This window comes from Martes martes (assembly GCF_963455335.1).
Source record: "Martes martes genome assembly, chromosome: 16".
Lineage (NCBI taxonomy): Eukaryota > Metazoa > Chordata > Mammalia > Carnivora > Mustelidae > Martes > Martes martes.
The window spans coordinates 42995089-43017851 of NC_137904.1; the positions used below are offsets into that span (position 1 = coordinate 42995089).

The 22763-nt window shown below is 57.9% G+C and overlaps 1 protein-coding gene across 2 annotated transcripts; it reads left to right on the top strand.

Moving 5' to 3' along the window:
* The first annotated feature begins 173 nt into the window (after nt 1–173).
* On the top strand, nt 174–21662 carry STARD3 (StAR related lipid transfer domain containing 3). Of its 2 annotated transcripts, none has more exons than XM_080826824.1 (15): nt 174–277; nt 12276–12548; nt 15540–15617; nt 16002–16079; nt 16201–16254; nt 16652–16769; nt 16976–17074; nt 17283–17335; nt 17697–17789; nt 18452–18514; nt 18674–18769; nt 19094–19173; nt 19282–19386; nt 20399–20492; nt 20911–21662. In XM_080826824.1, exons 2-15 carry the CDS (start codon nt 12327–12329, stop codon nt 21013–21015), a joined length of 1338 nt encoding a protein of 445 aa, XP_080682950.1. In that variant the 5' UTR covers nt 174–277; nt 12276–12326; the 3' UTR covers nt 21016–21662. The 2 variants fall into 2 exon arrangements, with proteins under 2 accessions (XP_080682950.1, XP_080682949.1); XM_080826823.1 differs by having other exon boundaries at nt 16002–16066; nt 16201–16258.
* The last annotated feature ends 1101 nt before the right edge of the window (nt 21663–22763 follow it).

The window sequence follows — 22763 nt, forward strand, 5'->3', positions numbered from 1 at the left end:
CCTGGGCTTCTTTCCCATTCCCCCCACCATTAGTAAGACCCTCTCACGCAGTCCCCACTTCCGGCCCTCCAAGAGGGGCCCAGACGCTTGGGGGCGGAGACTGAGGCGAAGGGGCGGGGCTGCACCCTACGCACGGCCCTGTCGCTCTCGGGGGCGGGCTCAGTGGCGGAAGTGGCGCCGCCGGGAGATCCTGTTTTGTTCGGAGGCTCTCCGGGGGCTGCCGAGCCGGACTGCGGCTGAGGCAGGAAGAGCCTGGGCGGTGGCTGATATGGAGCAGGTGGGTCCGGGGGAGGTCACTGGGGCCGGGTGGTACGAGGTCTGTGTCTTGTAAGCTGATTCCGCTTCCCTGCCCAGTGTCCGTCGTTGGTTCCGTCCGACCCTTCGCGCACCCGCCGCGTCTCAGGTTCCGCCCCCTTTCCCTGCTCGGCCTCGCTCCGCCCAGCGCGGGGTTCTGGGGGGCTCCGACGCCGACCCTCCGCGGCCCCGCCCACCCGAGAGCGCCTGGGAAGGGCGTCCCGGATCGCCCTCCCGAGACACACTCTTCACTCTGAGGGGAAAGGCGAGGCACGAAATCTGGGTAGTGGGGGTCAGGAGTTGGATATGGGCAGGGGTCAGGGTCTCTGAAAGAGGAGGAAAACATCTACACGTCCCGATAGGTCTGCGTCTCACTGTCTTCCGGTCTCCCCCAACTTCCTTTGAAAACGGCAGTGAATGACTTCCCTAACTGACATCAAAAGGGCTCTTTAAAGAATCTCGAGTTCTTAAAGGTGCATTACACCAGTGACACTCGTTCCTAATTGATGTAATTGACACGCCCCATCCCCCTGGCGTCCTCGGTGTCTGCATCTCCTTATTTTCTTCCTCCTGTCCTGACAGTGAAGTACCGTTTCCCAGTCTCGTCTCCTGCCCAAGCCCCCGCACTATACACTGAGTTTTGATGGTCTCATCCACTCTTGTAGCTTCAGCTTTACACCACCTAGATACCCGAAAGGCGCCCACATCGACCTCTTTCTTCAGCGCAGCCCCTCCCTGGAGCCCCAGACTTGGGCGTCCAAGCTACCAGTGGACAGCTCCACTTCAGCGGCAGCTCTCTTGGACTGGTCTTTGCCCCCTGCAAATACATTCTTCCTGTGCCATCGCATCCCAGCGCGAGACCAGGAAATTGTATTACGCTTCCTCTTCTCCCTTAGTTCCCATATCTGTGGGGTGCCCGGATCCAGCTGACTTCCTGAACATGCTGTACACCTGGTCGTGGGCCTCCATCTCTTCTGGTACCACCTTGATGTGTTTCTCACTAGGATAACTGTAGTGGCTTCCCAGCAGCTTCCAATCATGGCTGCCTGCAACCCAGTCTCCACACTAAGCCTTAGGATCCTTTTTTTTTTTTTTTTTAAACTAAACTTCTGACTGTGCCAGCCACGTGCCCCCCCTTTTTTTTTGAAGATTTTATTTATTTATTTGACAGATAGGCAGAGAGGCAGGCAGAGAGAGAGGGAGAAGCAGGCTCCCGGCTGAGCAGAGAGCCTGATGTGGGGCTCAATCCCAGGACCCTGGGATCATGACCTGAGCCGAAGGCAGAGGCTTTAACCCACTGAGCCACCCAGGTGCCCCTTGTGATCTTTTTAAAACACAAGTCTCATAGCATTACTTTCTTGCTTGTGGAAAAAGCAAACAAGTTGGCCTCCCACTGCTTGTGGAAAAAGGCTGGATCCCAGCACAGTTTGCAGCACCGTCTGGGTTCTGGCTTCTTTCCTGCCAGTCTCCTAAGTGCACCCTCAAGTCCAGTAACAAGGTTCCGCAGGATGAACTTGCTCACACCTTGTACTTTTGTGTCTCCATGTCTTTGCGCACCAGCCCCTCTGCCTGGGAAGCCCCTTCTCTTATTTGCCGGGCTACCTTCTACTTGTCTTTCTCAGTGCTCAGCTCAGGCAATATGACCTATGGGTTGGCTTTCTCCCATCCCCTGCCCCCACCCAAGACAATACTACTCCCCTGTGTCCCTGCAACACCCTGTCCATACTAGAACAGTGGTTGAGAATATAGGCTCCTGATTCAGACTTTGTGGGTTCTGATACTGTTTTATCCCCTTGGTGAAGAAAGTGCCTCAGTTTCCTCATTTGTAAAATGGAGGTAGCACTGCATCTACTTCATAGAGTTACTGTAAGGATTCAATGAAATAATGTGTGTGTAGGGTTTAAATCAGTGAGCGCATGAATGCTCAGTAAATACATGTGAGCTGTTACTGCTTATATAAAAATGTTATAGAGCAGTGGTTGTAATTTTTAATTTCATAAGTTGCTTGAGGAATGTTGATGTGGCTGACTTCTCATTCTGTCCCAGAGCCCCAAAGCCTGGCTTTTTGTCAATAAATAAAATGCTGAGGTGGAGGGCATGGGGGTCGGGGTCGGGATTTATTGAGTGAGGATTCAAGAATGAAAAAGAGCCAGACCTGATGTTAGTCTGCTCAGAAATGACTCTGGAAATGAATGAAGGTTACATGACAAGCATTAATTCTGTGGGAATGTACACAGAGCTCTGGGAACCCATGGGAAAGAAGGGCCAAGAATGGCTTCCCAGAGCAGCTGACAATTAGTGAGGGACCTTGGGGCAAGAGGATGAACTTACCAGAGAGGTAGAGACCAGGGTGGACTCAGAGAGTGGGCAGCTGGGTCCTCTGAACAGAGCTCTTGCAGGGGGAGGGCTAAGGTGGGCAGGAGGGCAGAGGCAGCCTCCTTTGCTGAGTTTGGGGATTCCTTTCCTTGCTTGGCCATAAGGAAGTGTCCCCTTGGTTTAGGAGCCTGCGGGGACCGTGCCCGGAGGGGACTGAAGGCCTGGCGCCTGGTGTTTAGGGGCAGAGCCCCTGGGGTGTTCAGCCTGCAAGCTTATGCTCTGGGCCTGTGCTTTAGACCAGAGTCTGGGCCTTTGGTCATGCCTGAAATGCTCGTCTTCGTTGCCTATGGTTGATATATATGGATTCTTCAAGGCCTGGGTCAGAGGGCTCCTCCTCTTTGTGGCTTTCCCAACCTCACCCACTGCAGCCTGGGTCAGATGTCCCTTCTCTGAGGGCCCACGGACCGGACCGTTGTTTGTTCCTCCCTGAAAGTGCTGATTACAGTGAGACACTGTTTATTATGTGTTAGCTTCCCTCACCAGACCCCAAGCCCCCGAATAGCCCCAGGGACTAGCACAGGCTCAGTGTTAAACCGAGCTCTCAGGGCGCCTGAGGGCTCAGTGGGTTAAAGCCTCTGCCTTTGGCTCAGGTCATGATCCCAGGGCCCCGGGATGGAGCCCCCCCCCAATTCCGGCTCTCTGCTCAGCAGGGGGCCTGCTTCCCTTGCTCTCTCTGCCTCCCTCCCTCTGTACCTGCTTGTGATCTCTGTCAAATAAATAAATAAACAAAAAGCAAAAAACCGAGCTCTCACACACCTAGAGTTGGGGGGCGGGGTGTGAGTGAGACCAAAAAGCCTGTACATTTGTCAGCTCATACTTGTTCCCATGAGTGGTAGAGATTGTTGGCTCCATTTTACAGATGAGGAGGCTGGGACTCCAGGGGAGTAAGGTCAGTGTCACTCAGCAGGACCTTCAAGAACTGTCTCTTGACTCCAGGTCCACAGCTGTCTCTGAGAAACTGCCTCAGTACCCCTCCCCCAGGGGTGGCTGCCACATCTGTAAGACAAGGGACAAGCAGGGCATCCCCTCTGACCAGTTGTGTATCCTTGCGAACTTTTTCTGGCTGGGGCTGATCCTGTCTTCTGCCTGGCTAGAGCTGGTGCTGGCAGGGGGTCCGTACTGTACTCCCTTCTGCCTGTGGAGCCTTCCCTTGAATGAGCTGACCTGACTGAGCTCTCTCCCGGAAGATGACTGGCCCTTTCAAGACTGACCTTGAGAACTTGACCTCGCTAGCTCCCAGGTTTTATCCAGTAGCACTAAGGGTGGGTGGGGCCTGACTCACCAGCCCCTGAGTAGGCCGGGGGTCTTGTCAGCACAGAGCTGGGGCCTCCTGGACATTTAATGGGGCCTGGTGTGTGGAAGACGCAGGGGACCCGAGTCAGCCTTGGTCTGTTAGGGTTTTTCTGTGTTTTCAGAACGTCCCGGCCGGAGGGGGCAGTGCACAGCGATGAATGTACTTTCTGTTTTGGCTTGACTCTTCCCCTTTCCACTTCTCCAGAAGGAAAGGAGAAATGGAGCCTGGTTTGTGTCCTCTTCTTAAAGTCCTCCTCTAGGGAACTTCCCAAATTCTCTGTCAGTGAGACAGGGTAGGGGCCAGTAAGCCAGCTGTGCCAGGGCTGATGGCACGGGCCCCTGAGCCTGGAAGTATAATAGAGCCTGCTGTGTGCTGTCCGGGGTCAGCTCTCTGAGGCCAGGGCCCATCTCTGCATCTGGCAGTGCATATGGGGCCCTGTTTAGGCAGAGTCTATGCTGCACACGCCTGGCCCAGGCCCCGCCCCTAACACGAGATCCGTAGCCCCTCACAGTAGTCATAGCTGCTGTTAATTAAGCAGACACTCTGTGTGTGTTATTCTTAATCCTTTCAGTAGCTCTGTGAAGTGGTCACTATACCATCCCCATTTTATAGATAAGGAGACTGAGGTTCAGAGAGACTCAGTGATTCAGTCAAGGGCTCACAGCCTAGTCATGAATGGTCTTCAGCTTTTGACTCCAGGTCTGATGCCCAGTCCCCAAACTCATGCCCTTTCCCCTGTTCCAGGGTGGACATTACAGACCCACAGACCAGTTAACTTGCTGAACAGGTACCATGGCCAAGCACTGTGACCCAGGCCTAAAGTCTTCAAGGAAAGATGACTTTGACTTTGAACCTCAAGTCTAGAGTAGTGCTGAGCCAGAGAGCTGGGGTTGGAGGAGCCTTGGATGGTGAGGGAGAGCTTTGCCCAGGAAGTGGGGTTTGAACCGTCTCTGAAGAACTGGAGTTCTCCCCCAGGGGAAGGAGGTCATTCTAGAATGTGAAGGTGGAGGGAAGTGGAGGCTCAGAAGGGAGACTGCCAGCCATGGTGTGTTCTGGAAGCAGCCTGTGGTCAGGAGAGTATTGGGAAGGGGAGGAGCCTCGGCCTCCACAGCTGGAGAGGAGCTCTGGGATCTCTCCTGGGGAGCATGTCCTTCTTTCTTCTGGACCTTCGCTATCCAAGGAACTTAGCTTATGTCATCTTCTTCCTGCAAATTGGTGTCCACGAAAAGGGAGGGGAGCATCCACCACGCCTCAGGTTGCCCAGGAAACCAGTTCTCTTGGCCTGCTGGTGCCTCGACTCTACCTGAGGAGAGATACCAGCAGAGGGCGGAATCCAGCTCCCAGAGAGACAGTCTGGCCTGGGAGGGCTCCTCCTTCAGGGCTGGGCAGGGCTGTGTACATGCACACCTGTGCTCAGGCTAGTTGCTTAACACTTTGCCTGAGTATCTTCCAGAGCCCGGTACCTCTCTGAGTGCTGAGCACACAGCATGGAGCAAAGCAGGGGGAGTTCCTGCTCGTGTGAAGTTTGCATTCCAGAAGAAGACAGGTAGTAAACGCAGACCTGTTACCATATAATATGTCTGGGGTGGTAAGCTCTGTGAAGATTAAAGCAGGTAAGGGGATGAAGGGTGGGAGCTAAATAGGGAGTTCAGGGAAGGCTTCTCCAAAGGGATATGTACAGAGACCAGAATGAAGGGAGTGCTGCAGAGACCTGGGGGAAAACTTCAGACAGACAGGACAGCAGGTGCAAGTGTCATGGGGTGGGAGCGTGGCCATGCTAGTTATGTCCAAGGAACAGAGAAGGACCAGTATAGCTGGATCAGAGGGTTCCAGGGGAAGAGGCTGGGGAAGAGCGGGCTTGTAGGCCAGGATGGAGACTTTGACCTTTACTCAGGGTGAGCTGGAAGCCATTGGAGGTTTGGAGCATTGGGGAAGTGTGGTCTGACTTTTACCAGGATTCCTCTGGCTGCTGTGTTGAGACAAGACTTGGGATGTAGACAAGGAGGCAGTCAGGAAGGTGTAGCAGGTAAGAGGTGATGGTTTGGACACGGTGACAGTGGGCACATACACTGGCCGGATTTTGAAGGAAGAGCCAGTAAGATTTGCTGATGGTTTGGATGTGAAGGGGAGGGTGCTGGGCTCTCCACAGGCTCTTAGCGGGTGGCTGTAGGGCCTCCGGGGCCAGCAGAGGCCCGGGGTCAGCTCTGCCCCATCCTGCCCCGGGGGACTGTGGGCAGGCCTCTCCATCCTTCTGTCTCCTCCAGCCCACCCTCACCTCCACAGCTCCTGGTGGGGTATGAGGAGTAAAGGAGAGGTGTCTGCAGGGGGCCAGTGCAGGCCGCTGCTAGGCTGCATTTGTTTCTTCTGTGCTTGCTCCTCAGGATGGCCTGTGGTCCTATGTTTTGTTTTTGTTTTTAAAGATTTTTATTTATTTAACAGAGAGTACAAGCAGGGGTGGGGGTGACAGGCAGATGCTGAGGGAGAAGCAGACTCCACGCTGAGCAGGGAGCCCGAGGTGGGACTCAATCCTAGGACCCTGGGATCACCACCTGTATGGAAGGCAGACGTTAAACAGACTGAGCCACCCAGCTGCCCTGTAGTTCTGTTTGATCTGCTGTCTTGCCCTCCCTGAACCAGCTCCTTCCCAGGCTGACCAGTGGCAGGACACAGGCAGGGGCCACCATCTTCCAGAGCCTTGGCCTCCTGCCCATCTGTGGAGTCTCCACTCACCTGGGCCTTATAGGGGTGACTTGACCCAGAACAGCCCCAGTCCTGGCCTGAAGCCATCCAACTGAGGCAGTCAGAGCTCAAGACTGTGTCTTCCTCTAAAGAAGAGACAGCAGTGTCAACCTAGCTGATCCTTAGGTGGTGATCACTCTGTGTCAGGAACTGTTCTAGGCCAGTGCATTTAATAAGCCGTTTAATCCTTACAGCACCTGTAGGAAACAGGTGCCACTGTTATCCTCACTTTACAGAGGAGAGAACTGAGGCACAGAGAGGTTCAGCCGTAGTAAAGCAGGAATCCAGGGTTTGAAACTTCTCCGGGCTTAGCCTCTAGTTCTTTCTCGGCTTCACTGATTCCTCCTGGTTTGTACAGAGATATGGACCGCACTGGGAAGCCTCCATGGCCAGTGTGAGGCTAGTGCTCACATTTGATGAGGAGTACGGAGTGAGCGAGATGTTGAGAGCCTATGTCCACTGTCCTGTCGGCCTCAAGAGAAGGTTTGGAGAAGCCACACGTCTCAGAAGTGTGTGTCATTTCTGGCTACAAATGAGGCTTGGTTCCCGTACCCGGAGACCAGGGTAGCTTAGCTTTGCAGAGGAAGCTCTAGCTGGACCTGGGATAGTTTGGCTGGTTCTCTGTTGGAGGTTGGGGCATGTTAAAGGGCAGGGAGCCTCAGAGGGGACTGTGGCATCAGGGGCTAACGTCTGCTGAGCCTTTACTCTGTGGTTCCAGGCACTGTTCCAGGCACTTCACATGCATCATCCTTTGATGCCCCAGATAGCGGGGTCAAGACAGGTGTCCCCAGTGTCCTGTATAGCCTCTGAGGCTGGTACAGTGAGTACGTGGCACTATTAAATTGTAGACTTGCCTCGGCCGGGGAACCCCCGCTGGGAGCTGCAGGCCTTCCGGGTGTTGAGCGGCAGAGGTGGCTGGAGCTTCTGGTCTGGGCTGTGACTGAGAGCTGGCAAGGACCCCATCTGTGCCCTAAGAGCTGTGGAAATGGGGAACGGGGGGTGCCTGCAGCGGGGCCGGGCACCAGTGGGAAGCCGTAGTGTTGGCAGTCAGCCCTGGCACTGCCCCTTAGAGCCTGTGTGGGGAGCCAGGACAGCCCCCGCTTCCTGCCACTGCCTGCTCCCTGGGAATTCACCTGTGCCTGGAGCTGGAATGACTTGGGCCATTCTTTTTTCTTTTCTTTCTTTTTTAAAAGATTTTATTTATTTGAGAGAGTGAGTGAGAGAGAGCACAAGCAAGGGGGGATGGGCAGCAGGCCGAAGGAGAAGCAGACTCCCTGCTGAGCAGGGGGCCTGATGTGCAACTTGATCCCAGGATCCTGGGATCATGACTTGAGCTGAAGGCAGACACAACCCACTGAGCCACCTAAGCGCCCCACGTTTTAACCATTTTTAAGGGCATGGTTCAAAGGCATTAACTATATTAGTGTTGCCTTTATTTAATGTATCTGAGGAAACCGAGTTTCAGAATGGTTGTGTTTGCTCCAGATTGCCCAGCTCGTAAGGGCAGACTGAGACTTGAACCCCAACCTCGGAGTCCAGCTCTCTTTCAACAGTGTCAGCTGCCTGCTGTAGTCTGCCCTGAGTCTGGGACCCTACCCGAAAGCTCCTCTTGCAGTCTGGCCAACAGTGGCATTTCCTGGGGTAAGAGAAGGCCTGGCAGGCCCTGGGGGCCCATGCCTGCCCCTCCTTTTTGCCTCAGGAACTGAAAGAACTGGAGTAATCTGGGGTGGATTGCCCCCCCCACCCCTCTTTCCCTTGCAACCTGGGATGATAAAACCTCCAATTTCCTCACCCCCTTCCTTAAGCCAATGCAGCTAAGCTTCTCCTAAAACACAGGTCCAGTGAGTGTCAAGTCTGCAGCTAACCCCAGGGCGGACTCCTTCACCCCACGCGTGCTGTTCTGCTCCTGACGCCTGGTCAGGGGCTTGGGCGGGGCAGGAGGAGCTGCTTCCGGGGTTCCCTGGTGGCAGCCCTGCTGTCTCCCGCCCACAGCACTCATTCCTGCCTCCCTCTCAGCAGGATGGTGGGCACGGTGGGGCGGAGGCCAGCTGCCACCTTCCACCCCCAGGGCCAGGGGACCAGAGCACAAGTGCTTCGGGGACCACTCAAGGGAGTTCCAGGCCGAGATGATTTCCGCCTCTTAGACTGGCAGGTGGCCTGGTGGAGCCCAGAGAGCTTTTGAAGTCATCTGAGTGGGCAGTTTTCAAACTGGGCCTGAGGAAGTGCCCCTGGAGTTTGAGGAATGTCTGCCCGCTGGGACTGTCTGTGGCCACCTTCTGTGGCAAGACCCAGAGCAGTCCCATTTTTATCTTTTTTCTATTTAAGATTCTAAGTCAGGTTTTCTTTTCCTTTCCCCTTTTCTTCTTTTGTCTCTTTCTTTCTTTCTCTCTCTCTCTCTCTTTCTCTAAGTTTCTCTTGCTTGAAGAAAGGGGTTTGAAAAAGCACTTCTCCCCCCAGATAAAAAGCAGGGCCTTGGTGAGGACTTGCCTGGTTACTCGGGTTAGTGGCTTCCCCAGGACTGGCGCTCAGGTCTTCATCCCTGACCAGTACTCCTTCTACTGTATATGTTCTTTGGTTTCTGAGCAGCTTTCATGGTGGAGGGTGATATAGAACCGCCCCCCCCGCCCCCCCGCCTCTTGGCCTGCCGTCCCCAGCCCTGCCTGGTTTCCACACACCCCTGTGTCTGCAGCTCTCCTGGGCTCCCCCAGCACCTTTGCTCTCAGCCCTCATCTGCGTCTCTCGCTTCACCGAGGACGTCTGCATGTGTGAGTGTCAGTGCTGCTGCCGCTCCCAGAGGAGGGGGGGTCTCACACCAGTCTGCTGCCATCCGAGTCCTGTCCCCGGGGAGGGAGGGAGGAAGGAAGCTGGGGACAACGCCAGACAGACTCAGGAGCAGCCTGGGAGGAGAGAAGCCACAGCACCCTGCAGTGAGATCAAGAAGAGGGAGAGGAGTGGATAGGGAAGATGACACACACGCACACGTGCGCACACATACACACACACACACACACACACACGGAGGAAGGCGCGCGCGCACACACACACACGGAGGAAGGGAGCGTGAGACTGAGCTGATGGCGGTGCAGACAGACTCACAGATGGGAGAGACTTGGGGAGGAAGACCCATAAAGATGGTCACGGGAGCGGGATACAGAGACACAAAGATAGAAAGGCGGTTTGGGAGAGAGACAGGAAGGAGGAAGAGAAATGGAAACAGATCTGGCAGCAGACAAGAGGGCCATTAAAGACACAGAAATGTCACCCGCCCCGGAGCCACGGCCTGTCACAGTGAGCGATGCGCTGTGCGTTCTGTCTGGCACCAGGTCCAGCTGACGGATGTTGGGGGGTCCCATTGCCGGCAGCCTGTTACATCTCCTCTCTGACCGCCTCCTTCCAGAGCTGGGCCCAGCTTTCCTTCAGTGCCCGCCAGATGAGCCGGGCATGGCAACCCCAAGAGTGTGCTGTTGGGGGGTGGCCTTGTGCGGCTGCCTGTGCTGAGAACAGCCTGCTCCTGTCCACTGGGGCTTGCACGGAGGCAGAGGGGTGGACACACTGGCTTGCTCAGAATCCCCTGCCAGTCACAGATGGGGAGCTTGCTCAGGACCTGATAGATTGAGGGGCCCCAGAAGGTAGTAGACATGACAAAGGTATGAGGGGATAGCAGATCGGGGCAGGAGGGCACTGGTTAGGTCTTGCCTTCCCAGGACCAGAGACCGACATCCACGGTTCCCCTCCCACCAGCCCCCAAGCCTGGGTCTCTGGCCTGAGGGAAGATTCAGGGAGACTCTGACCGAGCCCCAGAAGCATGGACACCACCACACTGAGCCAGCTTCCTCTGGCTCTGGGCTGAGCCCAGGGGACAGGACTGCTGCGGGCTCTTTGCCAGCCCATGGGTGGAGCAGAGACCTTGGGTCTGGGGGCTGTGTGGCCGGCAGGGAGTCCTCCAGGCCCCTGCCCTAGCGTTCATAAGAGTTTCGGCCCATGGTCACACAGGCAAGGGGTAGTTCGGGCCATTGCCCCTTCAGTCTTGGCTGCCTGCTCTGTGAACTAGAAGGCCCCATCCTGGCCTGCATGGGCCTGAAGCACAACTGTGGGCACAGGGTTCTGTGGGCAGTGGGGCTCGGGCCTTGCCTCGGGCCGCGGCTGGTTCTCTGTCGAGGTTCGACCCAGGTCTCGGCAGCACGGCGTGGAGCTGAGGACCAGGACACCCGCTGCAGTAGCCGTCAGCAGGCAGTCGTGCAGCCTTCCTGGGTGCCGGGTCCTGTGCTAGGTGCTGGGAGACGCCAATGACCCGGCCGGGGGAAGCCCTGCACCTGGAGAGTTGGCAGAACAAGGACTAAGACGCTGGCAGATCGTGACAGGCTCGGGGTCCCTGTCATAGAGCAAGACTGCTGTCCCTGGGGGGTGCGTGTGGGGCGGTTCTGAGGAGAAGGGGAGGACTTTTTTTTTTTTTTTTAAGAATTTTATTTACTTGACAGAGAGAGGGAGAGAGGGAACACAAACAGGGCGTGGGAGAGGGAGAGGCAGGGTTCCTGCCAAGCAAGGAGCCCAATTCAGGGCTCGATTCCAGGACCCCCGGATCATGACCCGAGCAGAAAGCAGATGCCCAACGACCAGGCCCCCAAATGAGAGGACTTTGGAGCTGCTTGTTGGAAGGACTGGGGAGGGGAGAGCCAGGTGCAAGGCCCCGAAGCAGGACCTGGCTGCCACACTGAGGGACCGAAAAGAAGGCCAGGGTGGCGGTGGGGTGGTGGTGAGCCGTATCTACCTTGTAAGAGGAGCTTCTGGAAGAGCGGGTGGGGCCGCCACGGCAGGGCCTGGGCTGGAGGGCTCTGAAAAGGGGGCTGTGATCTGTGTTTGGCAGACCTTCCTCTGCCTGTTGCGAGAAGAGTTGTTGCAGGGTGAGAGAGGCAGACTCAGCCCCCGGGCTGGTTGTCACACCAGGGGAGAGGATGGTAGATGGGCCTGACATGGGGGCAGTGGGGGTGAAGCTGGAGAGAAGGGACCAAGATGTCCTTCCTTCCTACCGCTGTCCCGGCACAGAGCACTCAGAGACGCTGCTCTAGGAAGTCCCTCCCAGTTGCCATGGATTAGGGGGTGGGAGGGTAGGGCTGGCTGCTGGGAGGGAATGTGGCTTTGTGCTTGGCAAACAAAGAACAGAGCTTGGGGCCCTCTTCTCCTGGGGGGGTGGGGGCAGGCCCGAGAGGCTGTTGACAGGACCAGAGGCTGAACCTCCAGCAGGCCTGGCAGGAGCAAGCTGTGCCCTCAAGCAGCAGGGACGACCCCAGAGCCCTCCAAGGGTGAACTGTGGGTTGCTGGGCTTTGCAGGGCAGAAGCTGGTAAGGAGGAATGAGAGAGTGGGGTGCTTAACCCCCTCCAGCTCAGAAGTGGGGCTGCTGGGGAGAATTTGGGCTTAGAGGGCCCTGGGCCACCCTGGGGTTGGGATGTGAGAGGGGGCAGATGCGTTTGGGAGCAGACGGCGTTGGGGGTGGGGCGCGGAGGGAAGGAGGTTAACTAACAGGACCTCTAGGCCCTCACCAGGCCACCTAACCAGCCATCCGCCTCCCTGCAGCCTTGCAGCTGAGGCCCCGCCTTCCCCGCCGTGAGGTGGGGGCCCATCAGGATGAACAAACTGTCTGGGGAGCTGGCCCGCGACTTGGAGCGCAGCCTGCCAGCCGTGGCCTCCCTCGGCTCCTCGCTGTCCCACAGCCAGGCCCTCTCCTCGCACTTCCTCCCGCCCCCTCTGGAGAAGCGCCGCGCCATCTCTGATGTCCGCCGCACCTTCTGTCTCTTTGTCACCTTCGACCTGCTCTTCATCTCCCTGCTCTGGATCATCGAGCTGAACGTGAGTGGACCCCAGACTGCGCGGGGGGGCGGGAGTGTCACCTGGGCCTTCCTCCGGCTGTAGCTGCCGCACGGGAGGATGGTCTCTGGCGGGGGTTAGATTTCCCGGTAAAATGAAGAGTGGGAAGATAGGAACACCTGTTCTCATCTTCCAAAGAAAAGGGAGCTCCGAGGGCTGGAGTCATTGTCGAAGGTCCCTCAGCAAGTAGGTGAAGAAGGGCAGAGTTTGAACCCAGACCCTCAGGCTGCAAGGTTCACACCCTTGACCTCTGCACCAAACTGCCCTCTAGTGGACACTCTCGAGGAGGGCAGAGAGAGCCCCATGGACGGTGGTTGTCCGGTTGAAACCTTTGTCTTCTTTCTGGCTTCTGTTGCTCTCTAGCTCCATTCAGTCATTCCTTCATTCATCCACTCACTCAGCAGTTTTCAAACCCCTGCTGCATCCGAGGCGCAGAGGGCACGGTGCAGGGCCAGCCAGTAAAAACTCCCAGTTCCTGGTGGTTCCTAGCTCCCCCTCCCCGTTTTGGGCACAACTCCAGTGCCCCCCAGTTTGGGCTCAGCAGCCTGGAGGTGGGGCCGCCTCTCAGTGCTGGGTCCACACCCTCCTCCCCGGTGCGTGGTGCCAGGCCAGCGGGCCATGGCACCTGATCTCCAGGCTCTGACGGCCCCGAGTAGGACCCGACCACAGAGGCAGGAGCCGTGAGAACAAAGCTCCCAGGCTCCGTGGGTGTCAGCGTCTCCTCTGTATTCACTGCGGCATGTCAGTGAGGGACTCGGCTTCTCTGAGCCTTCCCTTGTTTGCCTTCTGTGGAGCGGGTCAGAGTGCCCTTCCTCCAGGTCTCAAGCTCTGATGACAGGAAAACGATGAGTTTGTTGACAGAAGTGAGGAGTTTGGGGAGGGGCTGGATTAAGGGTGAAGAGGACAAGTTTGAGGTGTGACAAGTGTTCAGATGGAGGGCTCTGGGGGTGACTGTCCTTTGAGCACATAGATGAACTGGCGCCTTCAACAAGATTGAGCCATGGGGGACCCTGGAGACCCTCTTTACCAGTGAGAAAGCTGCGGCCCCATAAGGTCCAGGGCCATTTGAAGAGCTTCTGATGTCTTGGGCATTCTTCCTTTTTAACTTTTTTTTTTTTTTAAGATTTATTTATTTACTTACTTATTTATTTATTGGAGAGAGACACACAGAGACCTGGGGGAGGGGCAGAGAGAATCTCAAGCAGACTCCACCCTGCATGTGGAGCCCAGCGTGGGGCTCCATCCCACAACCCTGAGAGCACGACCCCAGCCGAAACCACGAGTCAGATGCTCGACCGACTGCACCTCCCCGGCGCCCCGGGAGGCATTCTTCCTTTTGAAGGTTCCAGCCAGCATCAAAGCAAGCACTAAAAGTCACCCACAGCTCTCATTCAGTATATAGTTTCTTGCCAGCAGACAGCTGAAAAAATTTTGATAATTTTACTTTTGAAATTATCTGGATGTACTGGGTAGAATTGCTCAGCAGTCCTCGTGCATACTTGGGAATTCTTGCAAATCGAGAAGTCTGATCTCCACATTGTTTTCAGATGTAATGAAAAGTTCAGAATGCTGGGCTTAGCCGTTCATGGAGTTAGCCATAATGTTTCACTTGATAGACATTCAATTAAAATGTGATTAATTTTTGGTTTTGTGGCTTTATTTTCATGTTTTGGAGCATATACGTTTTTAGTTCTTGAACAGGCCGGGGTTGCCCAGTGGCTACAAGGGCCCCAGAAGGGTCTTACGGCCAGAGACTGGCAGGGGCCAGGGCTTGGCTCCCCTGAGTCAGAACACCATTGCCATCAACACCTGCACGTGCCCAGGCAGGGGGAGACCTCTGAGGGGACGCAGCTCTTAGGGCTCAGAGGAGCTGTGGAGCCCAAGAGGAGGGCCAAGCTGGGGTGGGAGGATGTCAGTGTGGGGGGTGGCATGTGAGACTTCATGGGGCCCAGGGGGATCTTGAGGTCAAGACGCACAGTGGGGATGTTCAGAGGTGTTCATGTGTCAATGAGGGGGCTGCCTGGGCTACTGGCTTCTGCTCTAAGCACTGCAATCACCTGGGAGCTTCACAAAGATTCCAGATGCTCAGCTCGCTCTGGGATTCAGACTCAGGGTTCTGGACATCTGGATGTCAGTAAGCACCCCCTGCACACCTCAGTTTGGGTCACCTGCTGGGGATTAGAAACTCTCGTCTAGGTGGTCACGAAGGGTCTTCACTTTGCAGGCTCCTGGGCTCCATTTCCCAGAGTCCTCTTGTTTCCTCCCTTCTGCAGGGAGCTGGCAGAAGCCGAGGCCTGCCACCCCATCCCTCCTGAGAAATCAGGCTGCAGCCTGGCTCTCGCTATCTGTCCAGATCCTCTCCCTCCCCAGCCAAGGCATCCAGAGTCCCATCGAAAATATATAGGTGGCTGGGGCAGGGACGAGTCTGCTCGCTCTGTCTCTGTTGCTAGCTGTTCCTTCTAGCAGCCTGATGGATTTTGCCCATTAAGCACAAACCTAATCAATTGATTTGCCACCTGGGGCTCTGTCTGACACCAGTGCCCACCCCCGGTCCCCATCACCCCAGATGGACGGTTGGCTGGGAAGATGAAGCACCATAGTGGAGGGGGGAGATGAGATTATGTGAGAGGCAGGCTCCCGGCACCCAGTCAGCCAGCCCTACCTGCCCGCACGGGGACTGTTGCCTCCCCTGTGCAGCCCCGAGGCCCTCCACGCCTCCCCCTCTCTGGGCAGCGTGCCCACAGGTGTCCATGCTGGAGCCGGGCCCTGCCCGTCTGGGTTGCCCGTCTGGGTTGCCCGGGTGCTTGGAGGAACGAGATTAGCGCTGGGGTCTCAGGTCCTCCCTTGGAGGGTCTCAGGGCCCTCCTTGGGCAGTGGCTTATCACTCCCCCTGCCTGCTCGCCATTCCCAGAGGTGGGGCACCCTTGGGGACTTGGTTCTGCCTACAGAGCTGCTCGTATCTCCCTCTTCCAGACCAACACAGGCATCCGGAAGAACCTGGAGCAGGAGATCATCCACTACAACTTCAAAACTTCCTTCTTTGACATCTTCGTGAGTGGACCTAGGGAGGGGGCCATTGGGGGCAGCGGAGGTGCAGGGACGTGCCTCTGGCTGGATTCTCTTCTTCCTGCAGCACACATCCTAGTCTGATCGGGGACACTTGGCTCCCACCCTCAGGGAGCTCTTCCCTAAATAAGGCCCTCCCTTCGGAGAGCCTCAAGGGTGAGGGAGAAGAGTAGACCCCTGTCCAAGAAGGTCACATCCGAGTCATCCCCCAAGAAACACTGACTCGGTCCTTCTCTCCTGAGGCATCACACCCCACGTAGAGGGAACCTGGAGGAGCGGGATAGGACGGGGAGGTCAATCTTCAGCAGGAGCAGGGGGCATTGGCTAGCCCGTGATGGCTTGTGTGTCCCCTGCCCGCCTCCCCACCAGGTCTTGGCATTCTTCCGCTTCTCGGGACTGCTCCTGGGCTACGCGGTGCTGCGGCTTCGGCACTGGTGGGTGATTGCGGTAAGATGGCCCTCTCCTGCCAGCATGCGGGTCCGGGCGGGGCTGGTGCGAGGGGCAGCGTAGCAGAGGACTCACTCCCCAGCCCGTTTTCCCTCTCTTCTTCCTTCCCTCCCCTGGGCAGGTCACGACGCTGGTGTCCAGCGCATTCCTCATCGTCAAGGTCATCCTCTCCGAGGTCAGTGGCTCACGGTCAGGCTGGTCTGGTGGGCCTCTCACCGGAGGGAGGGATGGGCTTCTCCCAAGAGGGGACCCGTTCTCCGATTTGGGGCATCTGTTCCTGCTGTCAGGTTGGGGTGAGGGAGAATCCTGTCCTTGATATTTCCAAGGGAGCATCTTCACTGGCTTCCTCCACCTGTCCCTCTGCAACCTCAAGAGCAAAAAGTTCCTCTGCCAACCTATACTCAGTTTATCCTGCTACAGAATTCATTAAGCCACCTCAGAGGCATGTGCCACATGGAGTCCCCAAGCAGCTGGGCCCAGGAGTGGGGTGTGTGCCACAGTTGGTAGCCCCAAGAGAGGACTCTGCATTCGGGTGACCCCCTACTGTGGAGCTCAGCCCCCTCCCTCCACAGCTGCTCAGCAAAGGGGCATTCGGCTACCTGCTCCCTATCGTCTCCTTTGTCCTTGCCTGGCTGGAGACCTGGTTCCTTGACTTCAAAGTCCTGCCACAGGAGGCCGAGGAGGAACGATGTGAGTCCTGGGGAAGGGGTGCAGGGAGGGTCATCGCAGCCCCAAGAGAGGAGAGTTTCGGGCATGAGAGCCAGTTTGGAGCTATCTTGGCAACTCTGAACAGCCTCCCGGAGCCTGAGGGTGAGCTTGGAGTGGGGGGACCCCAGGCTGCTAAGGCATGGCTGCCCTTGTTCTGGGACAATGGCTGCCTGTGTCTGCTCCCCCAGGGTATCTTGCTGCCCAGGCTGCTGTCGCCCGTGGACCCCTGCTCTTCCCTGGTGCTCTGTCCGAGGGCCAGTTCTATTCACCCCCAGAATCCTTTGCAGGTGAGGGCCGGTGGGTGGGAAACTCCTTCAGCGAGAGTCTTCATCAGGAGCGGGTTGGCTGGGTCTGTTCGTTCTGTTCCTTCTCTCAGGTCCCTGGGGAAGGCGAGCACCCCTCTCCCTATCTGTCCCCCCGCAGTCTTGTACCCCGCCACCTCCTCACAGTCTGTCCCCACACCTTCCTGTTGTCATCTGTGCTTGTTTTCCGAAGGGTCTGACAACGAATCCGATGAAGACATTGGGAAGAGAAGCTTCTCTGCCCAGGTATTTGGCTCCCTGCCCCACCCAGTCTTTGGAGTGGGCAACCCCCCTGGAGAAGGTGCCAGTGCTGGGCTCAAGCCGAAGTGGGAAGGGGCTTCCCCGAAGAGGGTGGACCTCAGGCAGCCCGAGTTCCAGTCAGCGTGCCCCTGAGTGTCTGCCCCACCGTCAGTCAGGCCCGCTGGGCCGGCTCACACCTGGGGCCCAGAGGGGAGCGGTTCAACCACAGCACCTGGGGCCCCCATGGGGGGCCCGAGAGACCAACCCAGACTCTGTGGGTATGGAGTATGTGGAGAAGGAACTGGCCACAAAGCAGGTGGCGGACGAGCCCCAGGGTGATCCCTTCCTGCCTCTCCTCCTGGGCCAGGAACGGGAGTACATCCATCAGGGGAAGGAGGCCATGGCAGTGGTGGACCAGATCTTGGCTCAGGAGGAGAACTGGAAGTTTGAGAAGAACAATGTAAGGAAATTCTCTCCCATCTGACCTGCCCATGTGTGTTGAGAGTTTTTGCTTGCTTTTCTGAGGCCCGAGAAGCCCAGGGATGGCTCAGGTTGGAACCCTATTCCTGTGCCAGGAGAGGGGGTTGGGCCCCTGGGATCGCTGCTTAGCAGGAGGTGGGGCCGGACTGGATGTTTCCACTGCGCCTTCCCCTGACTGCTGCCCTGCCCGTGCCCATCCATGGCCCCCTACTGCTCTCCTCACTCAGCTCTGGCTTTGAAGGGGAAGCCAGGCTTTGGCCGTGGTCTGGTGTCTTGTTTCATGAGCAGAACCACATTCTCTAAAGAGATGGCTGTGAGCTTGGAGAACAGCGGACACGTCCCTGTCCCTGTATGTGACGGCCCAGGATGGCCTGGAGACACGGGTCATCGCAGTTGTGACTGCAGCTGTGCTTCTGTCCTTGAATGTGACAGCAAAAGCCTTTCTCTCCTTGTTGCTGGATGTTTGTCAGAACCACTTTTTTTACTGGCTGCCTGAATATCGCCGAACTCCTGGAGTTTTCCACCCTGAGCTGTTACAAAGCTGCCCTGTTGGGGCGCCCATCCCTTCACCACTGGCCCACTCCGCCTGCCCTCCCCCTGCCCTCCGCCCACCTCCCTGTCCCCCTTCTGTCTTTATCGTAGGAATACGGGGACACCGTGTACACCATTGAGATTCCCTTTCATGGCAAGACCTTCATCCTGAAGGTGAGGGAGGGAAGCAGGGGTTCTGGAGGCTCCTGGTCTGTCTGAGGTTTCAGCAGGGGGCTGAGGGGCCTTCCGGCAGGTTTCTCCCCACCAAGAGGGAAGGGCTGCTGTGCCCAAGCACATCTGGCCCCACCCAGCCCTCTGCCCGCCCTGTCCCAGACCTTCCTGCCCTGCCCTGCTGAACTGGTGTACCAGGAGGTGATCCTACAGCCCGAGAGGATGGTGCTGTGGAACAAGACGGTGACCGCCTGCCAGGTGAGCCAACTGGGGGGCCCAGCCTGGCCACCCCTCAGGGCAGAGCGACACGGCAGGGCAGGTACAGTCATCCTTCAGCATGACCATGTCCTTGAACTGTCCTGTGCCTCAGCTTCCCTGTCTGTAAAATGGGATGATGGTAATGGCGCCTCTTGGAGAGGGAGCACGCAGACAGAGCCCAGCACAGGGCCTGGGATTTGCTGTTAGTAAAGGGACTTGGGCAGAGAGGAGGCTGGTCTGGGGGGTTCCCTGAGGTGCTGGGACCCTGTGCTTGGGGTGTTCCTGGGCTGGGCTGTACCTCACATCTCCCCTGATGGCCTTTAGATCCTGCAGCGAGTAGAGGACAACACTCTCATCTCCTACGATGTCTCTTCGGGGGCCGCGGGTGGGGTGGTCTCCCCCAGGTGAGCCCCACCAAGCCCTTCCTATAAGGCAGGACTCTTGCCCTTGCATCCTGAGCCTGGCTCCCCGCCCGTCTAACCCTCCTGCCCATCTAACCCTCCCGCCCCCAGGGACTTCGTGAATGTGCGGCGCATTGAGCGACGCAGAGACCGCTACCTGTCCTCGGGCATCGCCACCACCCACTGCACCAGGCCCCCTACACACAAATACGTCAGGTGAGCCATCCTGGCTGGCCTGTCCCCTGGTGGCTTTGAGGGCAGGGTAGGGGACAGTGTAGACCTCTGGGCACTTTGTCCTGCCAAGGCCGCCTTCCAGCCCCCTGTCCTGCTGGGCTCTGCCCCTCCCAGCCCCTAGGCCCGCTAATCTGCTCTACCTCCTGGAGACTGGGGGATTAAGGGCTGGAAACGCACAGCCTTCCTGGGCGGCTCCAGGGACAGCCCAAGGCCAGGGACCAGTCCAGAAAAGGGGGCTGGGAGCCACGAGGTGGCGCTGGTCCAGGGGATCTGAGCAGAAGGCTCTGTGTCCTGGAGCTTTACCTCCCTGCCGCTGCCTTGCCTACCCCCGGGCTGCTCATAAGTCCCCACGGAGGAAGAGGCATTTCAGTCTTCCTGTCCCATGTCTCGGGGCATCCTCCAGGTCTCCGGCTGTCAGCCTAGACCCCAGTGCTTCAGCCGACCTCCTTCCTGATTCCCCGCTCTCCCCGTCCTTCCTGGGGTTCCACAGAGAGCACTGGGCGATGAATATGAGATTCGACACACAAGACCCATGGGTGACTGGCGGGCCTCTTTCTGCGGAGTGGGCTTGAGCGTGCTCAGTGGGGCTGTGGGGGAAATGCCCGGTGATGGGTCGTGCCCTGCCCTCCTCCTGGGAAGGCGCCCCCTCCTGGGTCCCCCCAGCACTGTACTGCAAGCCGATTTGAGAAATGCTTGCATGGTCCACCCCTCCCTGCTCTAGCGGACTGAGAATCCCTGCACAGAGAGGGTGATGGCTGCCACCAGGGGTGCGAGACATCCGCAGGTTATAGAAGGGGGAACTGGGCCTCACAAGGTGCGGGTGGCCTCCGGGATACCTGTTCTGGGCCCTACTCAGGCAGAATGGCAGTGGCTAGACGAGTATCTCCCTTCCATCTTTCACCCCAGTCCAGGATGGGCCAGGAATGGGGTGTGGGGTCAGGTCGGAGGCCTTTCCTGGCTCCAAGGTGCCCCCCTAATTGTGCTTTTCTCATAGGGGAGAGAACGGTCCTGGGGGCTTCATTGTGCTCAAGTCAGCCAGTAACCCCCGAGTCTGCACCTTCATCTGGATCCTTAATACAGATCTCAAGGTGGGGGTGCTGGGGCAGCAAGACTGGCTCAGGGTGGTAGAGAGGACTCTGCTGGGGGATCTTGGGGGCGGTCACCTGTCACACTCAGGACCTCGCCTACTCTGCCTCCTCTCTTATGCTCAAATTGGGGGCTGGGTCAAGATGCTCTCCCAAGTTGCTGGAGGGCCTGTACATGCCCTCACTTTGGGCCCCACAGAGTGGTGGCTGGCTGCCAGGCCGGCCCCTCCTGGGTCTGTTTGTGTGGCCGGAGCCAGGAGCCGGCACAGTGTGTTCTTCCTGCGGGGGGAGGTGGGGGGGTGGTCAGGCTGCCTTCCAGAGCTGCACCTGCACCTGCAGCTCTGACCCAGGGGATCCCCCTCCCCCCACCCCTGCTGGCTGAGGGCAGGCCTTCCCGAAACTTCTTCCCACCTTCCCGCAGGGCCGCCTGCCCCGGTACCTCATCCATCAGAGCCTCGCGGCCACCATGTTTGAATTTGCCTTTCACCTGCGGCAGCGCGTCGGAGAGCTGGGGGCCCGGGCGTAACTGTGCCCCCTCACCACCCTGCAGGGCAGGGTCCTGTCACCACAGCCTTCAGAGCCAGAAAGAGGGCCAGCGGGGCTTCCCGGCACCCACAGAGGACCTGGCCTCAAGCACTAGGAAGGAAGATGTTTCCTCTTGGTGCAGCCCCTCGGCCCCTGGCTACCACTGTCCTCCATGCTTTGCTGTGCCTGGGAGCCATGCCGTGAGCAAGTTGTGCAGTCGGGCACCCGGGTGCCAGGGCTCTGCCGCCGAGGCCAGTGGGGTCTGCTCTGCTGATGTTTACACAGTGACTGGCCTTGCCTCCAGGAGGACTAGATGCAAGATGCCCTGCCTGGCCCGGGGCAGGATCTGGAATGGGAGGGGCAGACCTGGTGGGAGAGCACCGGGGCCCCAAGCAGGACGGAGGTCAGGGTGGCCTGGTCACCTATGTTCAGGTGCAGGAGCACCTTCGTCTGCCTGCTCTCTCGTTATGCTTTTTTAGGATTATTTAAAGGGTCTGGGACCTTTTTCCCCATGCACTTGTCGGGGAACGGGTGGCAGGTGGGGTCGGCGGGTGCCGGCAGTGAATGTCTGCCGCTCCCGGTTTCTCTCCCTCCCCCAGGGTTCCTTGGGGACCTTTGTAATTTGAGCCAATTATTAAAAATGAACTCAAAAAAAGGAAAGAAAAGCAGCCCCTCCTTCCTGGCCTCTAGAGGGAAGGGGGGCAACACCGTGGAGGGGGTGACAGAGCCAGACCACTCTCACACCCTCTCACACCCTTCTGGAGCCAGCGGGAGGGCAGAGCAAGGGGGGTCCCCATTCTGGGAGCCCCCTGCTTTCCTGACTGGTCCAACTGGACAGATGACTGGTCAGAGGAAAACGCCCCAGCCCTCAGCCAGGCCTCCTGGGAGGGAAGGTCAGTGGAAGGTCTCCTGCCCAGGAACTTGGGGGAGGTGGGAGAGGCCCGGCAGCATCCGTGGCAGGCCTTGACTGTCCTTGGGGTCCCACAGCCAGTCTGGGAGTGGGGCCTGGGCTTCTGGGTCACTGAGGCACCTCTGGGATCTCTGTTTCTGGCTCCACTCGCCTGCCCCCTCTGCCCCAGCACACTCGCCAGGGGCAGCACAGTGGAATTGCAGGCAATGGCCAGAGCAGTGCAAGGCCACCGCCATCCCAGCCACCCTGCCCTTTCTCCCTCTCTCCCTCCTCCCTCCCTGCCTGCAGGCTTCCGAGGGGGCAGCTCAGCTAGCTTGGAGCCAGGACGTGGGCAGGGCGTCCTAGCTTAGTCTGGCCAGGTGCGTGACCCTGGACAGATCTACTTCTCTAGGCCTCTGTTTCCTACTTTGTCAAGACGAGACTTGTTATGTCGGAGGACTGTCCTGAGATTAAAGCAAGAATCAGAGCTAGTGCTTCAGTAATCAAGAGGATGTGGTTCTGCCCCGGGTTGGCACCCGCGGGCCTTCCCAGCTGCTGGGTGCTCTGCACCTCCTGCAGGGTCTCATCTCAACTCCTATATGGCCTATTCCTGCGCCCTTTGCTGTGTCTGTCTCCTCGGTGATGCCCTGTCCCTCCTCCCCCCATGCCCAGCGCCCCATGTGCCAGCTTCCTGCACCATGAGCTATCCCCCTTGGGTGCTGGCTTTCCCAGCAGCTGTCCTGCTCCCCTGGAGAGCCAGGCCCCTCCCAGATGGCCCAGTAGAGCTGCTCAGGACTTTGTGGCCAGAAAATGGGGCTCAGAGAGGGGCAGAGGTTGCCCCATGGCTATGAGGCTTATTC